This window comes from Lentinula edodes (assembly GCF_021015755.1).
Source record: "Lentinula edodes strain Le(Bin) 0899 ss11 chromosome Unknown C8R40scaffold_73, whole genome shotgun sequence".
Lineage (NCBI taxonomy): Eukaryota > Fungi > Basidiomycota > Agaricomycetes > Agaricales > Omphalotaceae > Lentinula > Lentinula edodes.
The window spans coordinates 18,944-33,996 of NW_025764379.1; the positions used below are offsets into that span (position 1 = coordinate 18,944).

At 44.0% G+C, this 15,053-nt stretch overlaps 3 protein-coding genes across 3 annotated transcripts; 2 read left to right on the top strand and 1 right to left on the bottom strand.

Moving 5' to 3' along the window:
- Nucleotides 1-904: 904 nt before the first annotated feature.
- On the top strand, nucleotides 905-5,837 carry C8R40DRAFT_1164056 (uncharacterized protein; the record flags this gene model as incomplete). Its single annotated transcript, XM_046230439.1, has 21 exons — nucleotides 905-934; nucleotides 1,572-1,636; nucleotides 1,688-1,795; nucleotides 1,846-1,865; nucleotides 1,969-2,124; nucleotides 2,204-2,260; nucleotides 2,330-2,355; nucleotides 2,532-2,661; nucleotides 2,707-2,746; nucleotides 2,767-2,808; nucleotides 2,874-3,109; nucleotides 3,165-3,295; nucleotides 3,354-3,717; nucleotides 3,764-3,807; nucleotides 3,899-4,039; nucleotides 4,137-4,253; nucleotides 4,359-4,443; nucleotides 4,501-4,544; nucleotides 4,565-4,625; nucleotides 4,735-5,009; nucleotides 5,808-5,837. The coding sequence occupies 21 exons, from the start codon at nucleotides 905-907 to the stop codon at nucleotides 5,835-5,837; spliced, it is 2,202 nt and encodes a 733-aa protein (XP_046079345.1).
- A 908-nt stretch (nucleotides 5,838-6,745) lies between these two features.
- Nucleotides 6,746-9,445, bottom strand: C8R40DRAFT_1177992 (uncharacterized protein; the record flags this gene model as incomplete). Its single annotated transcript, XM_046232777.1, has 8 exons — nucleotides 6,746-6,954; nucleotides 7,550-8,009; nucleotides 8,080-8,274; nucleotides 8,333-8,441; nucleotides 8,509-8,663; nucleotides 8,713-8,874; nucleotides 8,938-9,115; nucleotides 9,177-9,445. The coding sequence occupies 8 exons, from the start codon at nucleotides 9,443-9,445 to the stop codon at nucleotides 6,746-6,748; spliced, it is 1,737 nt and encodes a 578-aa protein (XP_046079346.1).
- Nucleotides 9,446-11,348: 1,903 nt separating this feature from the next.
- C8R40DRAFT_1074949 (uncharacterized protein) lies at nucleotides 11,349-14,689 on the top strand (the record flags this gene model as incomplete). The annotated part of the gene is made up of 15 exons (XM_046226784.1): nucleotides 11,349-11,425; nucleotides 11,479-11,498; nucleotides 11,549-11,643; nucleotides 11,692-11,789; nucleotides 11,974-12,008; nucleotides 12,067-12,224; nucleotides 12,465-12,563; nucleotides 12,798-12,873; nucleotides 12,928-12,941; nucleotides 12,995-13,336; nucleotides 13,453-13,585; nucleotides 13,632-13,802; nucleotides 13,859-13,954; nucleotides 14,011-14,188; nucleotides 14,245-14,689. The coding sequence occupies 15 exons, from the start codon at nucleotides 11,349-11,351 to the stop codon at nucleotides 14,687-14,689; spliced, it is 2,037 nt and encodes a 678-aa protein (XP_046079347.1).
- Between the last annotated feature and the right edge of the window lie 364 nt (nucleotides 14,690-15,053).

Sequence of the window (15,053 nt, forward strand, 5' to 3'; positions counted from 1 at the left end):
AAAGTTTAGTCTGGATGGAATTTTGCAAATTGTTCGACTACGTTAAAAATAATTCGCTGTCTATTTCGGCACCTACTGGGCAGGATTTGATCAAGTTACTTTTGATGATTCAACATCGATATACGGGAATGACTATGGTTAGTTCTGGTAATGTTTCATATAATGTTCTTGAAGCAATGGTTATTAGGATGATCCATTCACCAAAACTGAAGCGGGTATTACAAAGCTAATCTTGTCCATCCGTGTTGGTCTTTTGAGGACGAATGTGAATCGAGATGCATTGCATGCATTGATTCATTCTTTCACATCTGACAACATTCATATAACATTACACAGACAAATGCAAATGTAACAGGTAAATTCATTATTTCAGTTTGTGATGTTACTCTGTTTGATGGTTTGCAGTACAATGTTATCAGAACTGAAACAAATCATGCTTGAAAAAAAATGTTGTAAAACAAGTACTCTGTCTTTTATCGACGTTTGGTAGCATTTGGGGTTGACGTGAATTATTACGAATTCATACGCGCGATCTGGACCTTTATGTAGAAGGTGTGTAACCGGAGTGATTGTATTTAAATAATCCCCCTTTGAAAGCGTGTGTGTACTGGAATGTTCGTCAGAAAAGCTTGTCGACGTCTTGCAGACATCTGTATAGGTATCTCGTTATCGGCGAATGACATACAAAAGAAAACACGGTTCTGAATACTACAAATATAAATTAGTGAATAGAACCACTCCGCGTTGTCGGCACGTACATAGTGGTATTCCGAAACGACATTGGACAGATAGAACAAAAGTCCACATTCTTATGTACTATCTGGGAGGTTGATTAGTGTCATGCGATAATATCACGCGTGGTTTCTGATAGATCGGAAGAATTCTGGAGTAGATTCTGGTAGAAATGTGTTTGTCGCCATCCCGTAACTCCCGGGTGTGTGTCTATGTATAGAAAACTGTGAGGATAGATTATGAGGTGATGGCGATGGGTCATACTTCAAGAAAATGTCTGGCACGAGATATCCCTCATTCTTGACCCCGATAACTTCTATACCATTGTATATGTTTTATGTTTTCTATTGGCAAGGCTACGGGGACTATCAGTCGCTGTCCTATCCGCGTTCGCAAAAAAATTAGGGTCATTGACAAAATCCTCGGACTATGTTTTCCCAGATATTGAGTCAGATTTGCCATCCGATAGGTACGTTTCGGCTTCGATAAGCACGATTTGGATACTTGTGATTCTATGGATCTCGCCGTCAAAGTCGTACAAATTCATTGTGTACGAGTTTCTAGCTGAAACTGAGAGATCGTCATAAACTGAGTTAGCATTGGACACAATCATGTGTGGGTAGATGGGCGATACGTGTCTGGTTGAAAATATGAAAGGTTGAATCCTGAAAATATTTGGGAATCGCCGATGACATTGAGGTCGAGGTTAATTTTGGTGGAGACGCCCATCATAGTCAACGAAGCGCTTGACGTCACATGATTACTAGCTAGAGGCTTGATTCAACCGTTTCATCTGTCCTCTTGGGATTCGCTCCGTCTTTTCCTGTAAGATACCCAAGTTCAACGTCGATGCGGATAAAGCGACGTTTTCGAAAGCGTGCAAGATTTCGTCATTGAATCCCATGTAAATATTAGGGTGCAAATGTAGGAGATTTGAATGCTGAATTCTGCGTAGGCAATGGAAGAATATTGATTATGACTTGGAAGATTTTATAGCTGGCGCGCTGTTATCTTCTAATAATCAAACGGAAGGTGACCCGTTAGGCATTGGTTCTGATGTCAGGTGTGTTTTTTATCTTCAAACGGTTTGTTCTGTGTTGAAGTTTGCATTAGTTTGAAAGAAACGGAGTCAAGTGAACTATTAAGAGCACGCTGCAAGAATCTCAACTGGTCTGACTGAATACGTTTTTCCCAGTCTTCTGTCTTCATTCTGTCGAAGTCCTTCGATCCAAAAAGCCTTTCTGACCCTTGTACACTCCAACGCAACATATCAGGATCTTGCATCCGGTATATCCCATCTCCAATGCTCTATAAATGCCCGTTTGAAGGCCATTCGTATCCGGGTTGAAGATAACTTGGATCGTTTTGTGCTCGTGAAGGCGAGTACGGATGGTAGGCGCGCTAATCTATTCTGACGAGATACCAATCGATATTCATCTCTTGTCATCCCTTTATGCTGAAATGAAGGAAGGCCTACTGAAATCTTCAACAGAATACACATCGAAACCGTTACGGGACGAGTTGAAGCGTATGTGCTAACATTGTGTTCACGTGTTTCTTGCCTTCCAACTCACCATGATTAATTTACAGGACGCAGTGAAGGCTAATCAAATCTTTGTTCCGGTTTTTGAAAATACCTCCAAAGCGGACAAGCTCTGAACAACGCTTGGCGTTTTCGAAAGACGCAAATTCTTCCTCAATCTACTCAGTTTGATCATCGAGTCGATAGAGACTGTGAGTACGACGAGCTAATCCTTTTGGACAGGTTGAGTATTCATATCATATATTCTATCTGTCAGGATCGGTACGAAGTTGCGATGCGTGATTACAAAAAATGCAAGCTTCTTCTTGACATTTGTCTGGGTCAGCTTTTTCCTATCAGTGCATCGAAAGATAGAGAGAAAGACGATCAAGGAGGCGGAGCATGGGGTGGTCCTACATCAGCAGAATAACAGCAACAAAAGCGTATGTTAGACAGGGTGTGGGTGAACGTTGAGAAAGCCATGGGCGAAATGTGCTCCTTGGACAGTTGAGAGACCCTGGAAGGAGTGTAGAAGAACAGGAGAAAACCCTTACGTGAGAATAGTTTAACTGAAAGAATCTAACCATAACCTGAGCATTTCCGTTTTTTATGTTACCAGGCTACTAATTGAACTGCCATTAACGGAGGATCCTGCATGGACATACTTGGATAGTCAGTACAAACACATTCTAGAGCAGATGAACAAAACATTCAGAATATCTACTGCTGCTGTGACTGCCGCGTTCGAGAATAGCGTTTTCGACAATGTTGGCGATTTATTGACAGACTCTTTAGTCATTCAGTTGCGGCAAAGCAATTCCACGTTAGAAGCCAAACAGCCAGATGCAGTCACCGGTGAAAATACAAGCTTTACGTTTACTTGCCTACGTATTGACATTAGGAGATCTAGCGAAGTTGGTCGGCGAACTTGTTTGGCAAGCTGTCCTGGATCTTGTGAAAAATGTAGGCGAGGAGATGATGGAGAGCTTGCCTAACTTTTGGAAGATATCGAACGGATTCATAGATGGAAAGTTTAAGAAAGTTCGTTTTACAGTAATGAACCTTCGATACAATACTTATTGACGGTACGCATTCATAGGCATCGACCTCATCATCATCATCAAGTAGTCGCCGCAGTCCCTCCCAATGCCGCACTCTGGCTTTAGATATCGTCAAGTTGTACATCTCCTTCCTATCCCAATTTTTCAATCTTTCCGATATGGCTGTAACGTCTTCCCCGGGTATTCCCTCCAGTAATGATGTCATTTCAACATTGTTACCCTCAAACTCAATATCGTTTTCGACCGTGCATTATCTTCTGAAAATATTTGGCGAAATTCAGGATTGTGTTAATGAACTCAATGCGATGGAGATTTCCGGTGATGTCTCCGCAAGCCTGAAGGGGTTGTTGGATAGTACGAAGTGGAGGTTTGAAGATGTGTTAATTGTTGCTTGGCTGAGAGGTACTCATTCCCTTCAGGCGCGATTGCGTTAGCTTACTGCCAGTAGACGCCAGCGACTTTCATCATCTTGAAGCATGGGCCGGGTTTCTAGTCCCTGTGATTCATCTGTAACACACTATCTTACTCAGATGGAGCTCTACCGACGGCATATCACCACCGATTGGTAGTGTCGATTACTCAGAATTCTATTCTCGCAGCGTTCGTGTCGATTGTCAAGACATTCATGGTCGTACTGTATACTTTCTTAGAGGGTCTTGTGAAGCTCATGGAAGATGAAAGAGAAGGGGGAGTAAATGTTAAAGGAGTACATCCTGTTACAATTGTGTCAACGTCAAATGCGACGAATGCATTTAAGCAATAAGGTATGTTCTTCCAATAAGACCTGATTGTCCATATTCTCAGAATGCTACATGTCGTAGGACAGTCGTTTGTTGCTGGTGCTTTCGAACCTTAACTATATCTCCAAGTTAGTTTTCCCCAGTATGATCACACAGTTGGAAAATGCTTTCGGAGTTACAATCACAGAGGAGAGACAGGTACCCATTCTTCCTGATATGTGGTTGTATCTGATTTCCGGAATGTAGACTTTAATGACAATCATTGCGGAACTGGATACAACCGCGTTCTAAGGGTACTCGAAGCCTCGCGCTGCTGTGGTCACGGATCTTGTACGTGGAGGAGTCCTCGATGAGAGCATGGATTGGTATGAGACTCTTCAACCGAAAGGTAAGTACTCCAACAATGTCCAAAACAACCCGATAGCAATGCCTTTGCGAATTCAAGAAATACGCCTGTACATGTATGAGACTCTAATGTACCTCGTGGGGGTCCATGCGCAAATCACGAGTGTGGCGGAAGTCGTGCTGGAAATTACCTAGCGGAAGCGTTAGCAGAAGAGGCATTGAAATGTTTTAAACAGGTGAAGAGGTTCGGGATGGGCAGAATGTTGAGGGTAATCATAGTGTTCCTCATTCCTTGAATCTTTTCAGTCATTTCTTTTTTACATTTTTTACTAAGCGACTCTCGAAATCGAATTCATGCACCAATCATTGGGCAAATATGTCACACTTAGAGCCGCGAAAACACTATCGGATTTATACAACAAAATTTCTCAGGCGTATGCGCGTCGGCCGGGGGATGAGAATCTACAGAACCGTTTGGATGGGGTGGAAAAGATTCTTACAGATACGAAACGAGCAACGGAAATTGAGTTCCTATGCTTTAGGCAGCCAAAGACCGCGAGCGCAAAGACAACAGGGGGAGAAGGAAAGTCGAGAAACAGGGAAGCCAAGGTCAGAGACATCGCTGGACTTCGAAGCGCTGAAGTAAAAGTGCCATAACATGCCCAGCGTCGTACGCAACGAGACGCAACGCCGCAGATCTACGCCCACACAGGACCCACACACCCACGGCCCACCGACCGAAACCCGAGAAATCCAATCTTCACGGATACAAACGCCAACCGGCCAGCAGACACAGTTCAACCCACAAAACCAAGACAAGTAGCAACATACCATACGAATGTTGCAGTGGTAGCATTCAAGGTTTCTCTAACAAACAAGGGGGTAATGACCCAGTGGACGCCGACGGTGTGAGAGCGGTCATACCTAATTCTCTCGCCTTTATTCCGAAAACACCACCAGTCTCAGTTCTGAAAGGACCACCGGGAGTAACAGGAGTAGAAACAGCAGGCGTATCGAGCCGAGAGCGATTGTGCACCAGATGAGCACGGACGAGATGACTTGCAGCAAGAGCGCTCACCAACGAAAGTTCTCCTGCCATAACGGCCGCAGCGATTAAGCAAGCAAGAGCTTGAGCATTTTGACCAGGATGTATAGGGTGAGCACTCTTCAACCTAAGCATTTCGAGGATAGCCTGTTGGGGAGCGAGGACGGTTTTGCCGACAGTATCGGCCTCAATGGAAGGCATTGAGACTGTGATAAGTCAGTCTTCATCGTTATTGGTACTAGAATACACGTCAGTTTTGAAGAGTTCGCAGATTAAGAACCCAACTCACGGTTTCATGTGTGTCATACGGTTAGAACTTTCAACATTCTGCGCAGAACCTTGACCAGTAGCAACGAATATAGCCATCAAGATGTTGGCAGCATGAGCGTTGAAATCATCGATATATCCAGTCATTGCACTTCCAATTAAGTTCTTTACCGTGTTGACAAGACCGTGCCTACAGGTCAATAACTATAGAGGTTCTGAGGTCGGATATGGGCCAGAAATGGCCCGGGATAACTCCGAGGTCCGGAGCCGAGTACTGGCCTGTAGTACACACTGGGAGTGGGACGTCGGTGAAGCTATTAGCAACACCCTTCACACACTGTTGGTGTCCCCGGGAATTATGGCAAGAGTGCAAGATTGGTATGAGCAGCCTAAATGGGGTTCCTGATGATCCGGGAGTCCGGGAGCAAAGGGTAAAGAAGATATTAAAGACTGGGATAAGATGGTACACTTGATTTCAAGCTTGACTACAACGTACAAAGTATTCTAGCTTATATACATCCCAAATACAGTCAGAAGACCTCGATGAAAGCTCGGAACAATAAATAAATACAATGATGGTCACAAGGTTATTATTCCGAAGTCCGGCCGCTCCGGGCCGGGCCGGGAAGCGTATGGGGTGAATTGCATGCATATGACACGTGTTCAGATTGCGAAGTGCCCCCATTGTTGTCTCCAGAACACTCTTAACGAACTTCCCTAGTATGACCGCCTCCGCATCAACCTTCTTTACCTGATCCCTTATCCAGTTAATCACTGCTGGTCTCTTGTTTGTACAGTAGTTGCCAGATAATGCCAGTGGAATCATGTCAGGAAAGTGTTGCTGTATGATTTCCAAAGCGTCCTCGGTACCTTTATATTTCATATTCATACCCATGGTATCTTCAGTGACAGCGGTGAACCGGACAAGCAACGCTCGGCCAATCATCGTGCATCTGAGACTACGCAGTATCGCAAACCGTGATATGAACTCGACTGCTTCCTTAACAATAGAGTAGCTCTCCTCAAAGTCAATCTAAGCTCTACATTTCGTAATCTGCACAATAGTTGGAAAGTTAATAGCAGGCCCTCGAGTCATCGCATCCTGAGTCAAGACAGTGATCACTTCTCCACCAGCATTTAAAGCCTTGCATGCACGAGAAGTAGAGGTGACTAGTATACGTTCAGCTGTTGCTATGGGAATAGGAAACAGATGACCGTCGACCCCTAGAGGTCGAGCAATACCTAGGGGAAGGGAAATAAAACTGAGAACATTTTGAGTAGTTGTAATGACGCATAGGTACGTCCGAATGTTCGAGGGTTTGTGTTGACGAGGCACGAGCTACAGAATTGACTTGTTTAACAGATACTTGAGAGAAGACATTGACTTGCAATCAGGGCACGAGGAATTGTCACAATCATCTCATATTCAGTGTTTGCTAGCGCCTTCTACAGCACATATGCGGTTATGTTGTCATTTTGAGTGAGAAGAATAAGTTCCTCATCGTTCGATAATGACAAGGCGATGCTGACGGGTCGGGGACTTTCGAAAATATCGATACATTTCTCGAACGAACGGACAACCTCGTCATTTCCGTCGTTATCAGAAGACGACGATGACGACGCAACCCGAAAGAAAGAGCCTCGCGCGAGACGACATGCCCGGAGCGCGCAACTGACCCCATCAAGCGTAAACGTCGCTGGACGACGATGAGCGGGAGCGGAAAGCAATAATTGGCGGAGGCATGAAAACAATGGGCGTGACAAGTTGCTAGACTACGACAGGCTCGGAATGCGCGTCAGACGAGGGTTTAGTAGTAGCGCCACCGTCAAGACGAACCCCACCCAAGACCCGCGGCAACCCCCCCGAGAAAGTAGCCGGTGAAGCTAACAGAGATAGCTAGAACCATCATAATCCACTTCGACAGGAGAGGGTCTCCTATAAGCCGGGACCAGCTTGACATAAAGTTTTCTACTATTTCCGGAGTGGAACGAGGAGCATCAAAAATAGACGAAGGGTCCACAGAATCGTAAGCAGCAGAGCCCAAGGGCATAGCCCGAACATGAGCGGAGGGCCCAACCTTCACCCAAAGACCACGGTCATTCGCTTCAGCGCCTTCTTTGATCTCGGATTGAATGTGCTTGGTGTTTGCAAGGATGCTTAGGACATGCTGAATCGCAGGAGTCGAGATGTCAACTTTGCGGAAGAAATTTATTGATTGCAGGGAGAGATGTCGTTCAGGAGTCAAGGGAGTAATGAAGATATGCAGCGTGAAGAAAGTGGTGATTTGAAGACGGCACTCGTGAGCAGGGTGCATGAAGTTGAAGATGAAAACAAGCACCTTCCAGGAGCAACCTGAGGCGAGGTACAGGACTTTCAGATTTATCCTGTTTCTTTCCTAAAGTTGCGGGGAGGCTGCACCCCTTTCCATCCAAAACCAAGGAAGAGATCCCCCCGCCCAAACTAGAATGCGACGAACGAAGATTTGGTGAACCAGTAGGCGAAGTAGCTCTGGAAGCAACTCTGGATTTCGAGATAGCCCGATTGGATTGAATACGACAGACCTAAAGAGGAAACGTAATCAGTAATGTCGAACGAACCCGTCATTGAAGTCGAACTGACCTCAATCATCACATAGAGGATCGACGATAAGAACGTGCATAACAACAAGCAGTACATGCCAAACACGAGAGCAGTAAGCACCCACACTCCTCGTATACCATTAACTTCCCTGTAAACTCCGAAAACAAGAATGGCAATTTCGACAGCATAATCACGAAATATGGGAATGAAGACACCTGCTCAATGTCTCGAGCACAATTTCGCCTGCAGGCTTCGGCTGCCTATTTGAGCTAGAGTCACCTACAGGACCCCGCAGACGAGGGCGATCGAACACCACCCGAGTCAAGCGGAGAGGTTCGCCAAAATCAACCGTGCATCCGAGGAAGAAAGGCTTCGGTTAGTACAACTGGATCCATTAGAATGCAGAACCACATAGCAACCCGCAGAGACAAAAGAAGCGCGAACACGGAAGAAACAGAAACGGCAGAGGAGAGCCACAGGTTTGAACCGAGCCGGCAAGAACGATGGAACAACAAAAGGAAAATGGTGTGCATGAGAACATGGATTGCCAATATGAGAACAATGTCGAGGAAATCTACTTTCTGTATATGGTGAAATCATGCTGAAGGGTTCATGCGGCGCAGTGACAAGAAAGGTTGACACACGTCGGCCAAACCCCAGAACCGCACGACAAGAGTGATAGCGGCATACGCTACCCATTTGTTACCCCTGATCTCATCGATCACTTCAGTTTGCTTAGCTTCTACTTTAAATTCCATGTCACCGTGGAGTGGAGAAGATTTGATCAAACGGTCAAACGTGATTATGAAGTCTTCGAGCAGCCTACAAGAAATCATTGAGTGGTTTAGCACGTAAGAACGACATGATGCGCACCTCCGCCAACCGGTGAACGGAACCCAACAAATACTGGACCGGAAGTTCAAGAGGAACAATGGAGGCGGGGGGAAAATATTTGGCTTTCATATGATGCCAAAATGTGTTTCGGAAGTTAACCCATTCGTTACGATGTAAAAGAGTACGTGAAGGCCGGAGAACAGAACGACAAGAGGATGCGAAGAAGACTGAGTGTTTGATGGTGGAAAAGAGAAAGACGACAGTCTTAATGAGAGAATAGGCGGCGTGAATGAAGAAGGGCTTGAGTACAGCGCGCATAACGAAAACAGTGCGATAAACGCTTCAAACAGGAAGGAATACTAACGAACAACAATCAGTAACCAGCAGTGGAATCTAAGTATGGGGGGGACCTAAACTTACGAAGTGCAGTATTAATTATGTCTGAAGCAGCTGCGCTTCACCCAGATTCCCAAAATAGCGCCAACCAAAGGACAACGCCCCCGGGACGTAGTACGACACCGGTCTGGTTCAGATCGACCTCTTCATTAATTGCCTTCATCATTTCTCTGAGATTGAAATATCCGGAACATCGATTTATGCATGCTTGCAAGGCCTTGCATCTTGAATGTTGAAACATTAACGCGTTCAGTTGAACTGATCTGTGAGGTGACCGTTTTAATAGTAAACAATCTATCCTTAGCACCGTGCATGCTTCAGAGCGCTTGTATATCAGTCAAGGACTACCATACGTACCTCCAGACCGAATTTCATTGGCTAACGCGTGCCATATACCGCCAACGCTACATGGGTGATTGAGACTGTTCTCTTAACGTTTGGAGATAAGACGATGTTGTTATGAACACTACACTACGTGCAGTAAGTTCATTTAGCGCGAATTGTCCGACCATGGCTGTATACTATGTGGCGAAGGAAAAACAGGGCCCAAGCAAGAGGCACCCAGCGCCGAGACACACGCGAGCGGGGCCCCCGGAAGAGAACCCACCAGCACGCACATTGAAACCTGGAGTTGGAAAGACCCACACAGCGCCCACCAGGATATCGAGTTTTCGACAAGTCAACGAAGGACCTTAATCGACAGCCGTTCGTATGCTGTCAATCTCGGATACATCCATTTTTAAACCACACCGTCAAGCATTTTCAATTCAGTTATAGATTCTGAACGTCCAGCGGTCGCAAAAACTTTGACTTCTGGTTTACATGTCGAAGGCATAAGGAAATACTTTTTAATCGTTCAGTGGGAACGAGACATACCTCTACAGTAGAATTTCTTGACAAAAGCACGGTTGATACCACCAACGCTGCGGCCAGTTATCAAAATGTTCCTTTGCCTGATAGTGGATAAGAAAACGTTTAAGCGTACCTTGGTATACATAGGTCGAATTCATACGCATATGTTGTATTCTCGACGATCTTGGTATCAGCTATGTAAAGGATTCGAGTAGTTTAGTTCTGTTTTTTTGTCGAGGTCGGCACCGGTCCGTTTGTCGTTTCTGGTGCGGGGTCGGTTTTCGGTGTCTCGGACCGACGGTTATTTCCGAGTCTCCCAAACAGGTTCCAGATTTAGAAAAAAATTCTTATTGTCATGTGAGACGCAAAGCTCGTAATCTGCTTTCAGTTATCTTCTCGCGTATTTGACGACTCGTACACTACCTGATTGCCAATCCTTGTAAATTCAACGATTTGAGATCGCATTTCTTTCCGATTGGTCTTTGCTCGAAAATTGTTGGGGAGTTTGACCTGCGGTGACACGTTAGACAGGTCTGTCAAAAATTTGGCGTACTAGTGATTGGTTCCTAGAAGCAGAGGTCAAGAAACCCTTTGAAGATTCCCCTGATAGCACCTTCTTCGAACGACTCAGGTATCGCTCTAATTCACCGCTGTCATTGTCATCTCAACATTTGAGTTTTCAGCTGTTCTCCAAATGGTGCACGTATCACTGCTTCGAATGCCACCAAGAACAAGAGTTTTGTCTTCATCGCTGCTATCATTATTCGTGAGACATGGACATCAGATATCAGTCTGATTGGACACGAAAATACAGTGAAAGTCGCAGTATGTTTCATTTCCTTAATCGTTTATTCCCCAATATTGACCGTTGCAGGCATATAATCCTCATATCTTCTCAAGAAAATTCCACTCCCGTCGTAACCTCAAATACTTGCTCTGTTGTTGCATTGGGTGCAGTCGACCGATCTACTCCATGCGACAGACAAAATCTGCTCGACTTCTCATCGTTACGAAGGAGGTTTTTGATAAGCAGATAATGGTTCTGAGTTGGTGAGCTATCGCATGATTCCCACTAATCTCGTCTCACATTTCCGCTATTTCAGGTCGTGGGATGATATCACTTGTACATTGTATCGTCTGATGGGACCATCGCTGTATTTGACTTAGAACAAGATGAACTGGAAGGAATAGCTCTGCATTCCGTACAAGAACAATACCTTCCCAAATTCAGTTTCACCCCGCCTCTACTTCCTAAAGGTTATTCCCATGTAATTACCTATTCACACAACGCCACTGTCTCTAAAAGTCATTCACAGTCGGTTGCATTTGATATTGCGACTATCGGGGGCGAGGTAGTGAACGTATTGGTTGCCAAAAGGAATAACAAGAAAAAACGTACTGGCTCTGGAAAACTGTTACTCAGCTTCGTCGACTCATTTTTTCACGACGGGGGTTAGGGCCGGGTACAGGCGTTACTTGGATGGTGGAGTCCCCCTTGTCTTTCTTTCACAGATGTTGTATATTCGATCGGGGTAGGGGAGGATGCGCTATCACAGCATTCACGGTCTAATTTTCGTCTTCGTTATTTTTTTCTTTAGCATGATGACCGCTGCTGGCTGGGTCGCGGCGATAGGTGAGCTTTTCCAACCCCTTTTATCATGACCTATGTAGCTCATTTGGGTTTCATGAAGTTTCCTTCATTGCAATTCGTTATGCAACTGCTCGAAGACAGGGCACAAGAGGTCCAGACGGATTGGAGAAACAAGTCATCATCTACCCCTCACTGCATATTCGGCTACTTCCTATACTTGCTCGGGCCGATGTGTTTATTGTCCTAAGAAGAGTACTGGTATGTTCGGTAATCTTGCATCCTATATGCGTTGTATTCTCGGTGATCTTGGTATCAGCTATGTGAAGGATTCGAGTAGTTTAGATCTGTTTTTTCTTAGGGGTCGGCACCCGTCCGTTTGTCGTTTCCGGTGCGGGGTCGCTTTTCGGTGTCTCGAGCCGACTGTTATCTCCGACTTGAGTCCCGAACAGGTTTCAAATTTAAAAAGTTGTTATTGTCATGCTCGTAACCTGCTTTCAGCCGTCTTCTTTTGGGGAGAGAGGTTGCCTCTTAAGTCCTTTCTTTCGGGAAGCGAAGTTGCTTCTTAAGCCCATTCCGTTAGATGATTATGGAAACAAGGTGAATATTGCGACATGTTAGCCCAATATTAGATTGACGGTGTTGACAGATCCAAAGATTTGGCTATTACGCACTCTCTTGTGCTTCTTTAGTGAAACGATCAAAATCCGTTATAGGATTGTTCGTATTTGCAGACATGTTAGATGTCAGAAGTTGCGTAGTATATCATCTTCTATTGGTTTACACAAATGTCAATCATGTGCTGTATTAGGTATATGGATTTAGTTTATATAGGTGAAAGTTGCTACAACTTTTATTATCACTGTAGCATTATCATTCGGATCGATGTCAGTCAGCTCTTTATCTGAAGGTGTGTTCGCTATATTGTTCTGTCGCAATAATCTTAGGAACTGTTTGGGTATAGATTCTGCTGGAATGGTAAATAACCGTTGTTCTTTGTGTTGACATTGGTGAAATGTCTTGTATTCTAGGTGGATAAGTCATTCGAATTACGTTCATTCAGGTCGTTGGATGTTCATAATCGTGCAACTATGTACGATCAAGTTGAACAACTGATTATGCATAACGCAAAAATTCTGTTGCCCCTCGAAATGGTCATGCATTTTTACAAGGATAAGTTTGATGATTGTATCATTCCTGTGGCTTCTACTACGACGATGCAACGTGTCGCTTCCTTATCGGAACGAGGAGGATTATGGCTTGTGGACACTGCAAGAGATGTTGTGACTGTTGCTGTCATAGCTCAAATAAGTGATTCGCCTGGTGATTTGAAGTGTGGCGAATACCTTGATATGAACGTATACAATCGAGAGGTACGTTGTTTCTATGTCTATAAAAAACTCATCATAACTGGTTTCTTATTTTTTTTACTTAAAAGATAAATCTCGATTCATTTCGAAGAGCATCTGCGCGTTTATTTTTCACTCAGGTCTTTATACCTGCTGAAATCTCAGCAAAACAAAGTACCATATACGAGGAACATCTTTCGCGCTTTGATTCGTTGTTAAATTTTCTGCAACAAAGCACTATACAATATTTGGATTCGGTGAAAGTCATAGATGGTATAGACTTCCTGTATTGTGATTAATGTTTCTGACAATTCTCTAGATAAGTTGTATCCGGATCAAGATGTTGGTATGACTACCTTTGTGGAGTTGCATGATCACGGTTACTATGGTTTACGTGGAAAGACGATGAATATTTTTCACAATGTTCCTACTCAAAAGACAAGACCATCATCTGCTATGTTGAACATACGCGGACAACTACCAGATCCTAGTGAGTACCTGAGCATATAAACGTAGATTATTTATTATGTCTCAAATATTTGTCAGGACAATTACGCAAATCAAAAAAAGAGCGAAATCTTCAAGCATTGGTGCCAACTCATAGTATTGATGGTATACAACACGTATTTGAAAGTTTGGTATGTACGTTGAATATGTTCTTAATTTTGTAGAAATTCCTATCACCGAAAGAGTTTTAGGCCATTGGCCAGACTCAGAAGGTTGCATAAGATCTCTGGCCGAGAAACACGATCTTTCTGGTGTTCGCATCCACATTCCTGAAGTTTATGATTCTCAAGGGGTGTTGGTTCATCCTATGGACTACGAGAAAATCCTTGTATGTGGACGTGTTGTTGAGATTGAATTGAACTTTCATTTGTGAGTTTCAACAACTCCCTACATATAATTTTATTGTGAATTCATTATTTATTCAGATGGGATATCACAAAATCAGCTAGCGGAAATTCGGTGAATAAACCAAATCGCATATGTTCAAACATTATTCGAAAGCTTCGTGTTTTGCCTGGAGATGAAGATGACATACGTTTGCTTTTTCATACAGAGGCATTGAACAATATTGATGAATTTGAACGTCGTTCTGAGGAGTTGCGTGTTGCAGAGGAGGCGAGGGAGATCGCTCGACGCGAAGAGGTACTTCGTTTAGAGCAGACAATGGCAAAAGCTAAGGCGACAGCTGATGCAAAAAAGAAACGTCTACAAGAACTACGTGTTCAAACTGTGAACAGTTCTACCAGTTCTATTCCTTCTAAACGGAACGATAACAACTCGTTTGCCATATCAGAGACATCGAAACGAATTCGCTTGGATGAAAATGAAAATGAAATCGTATACGAAGAAGGTGAAATTATGATTGAGTAGAACAGGGTACACTATTTGTTTTTGTTTTTCTTCTTTTGATTCCGATTTTATCCGATGTAAAATTTCCATGTATTGGTATACGCTGTTCAATCTGCACAAGAAATATGTGAATTGGAGAAAGTCATACACCAGTCGGACATTAAGTCAAAAGCCTAGCAGCGCCTAATATTTGACAGAATAGTGGCTTAGTAATTTGTGCCGTGAGCGCTTATTGACTCTGACGTGGAGCAGCATATAGCGAGACCTACCGTACTATGGAACCCGGTAAAGTCATAAATCCGTAAATTCATAAGCTCATAAATGAGGTCACGTGAAGCTAATAGGAGGTCACAGGGGAGCTATTACACCAGTGGCACATCTTATC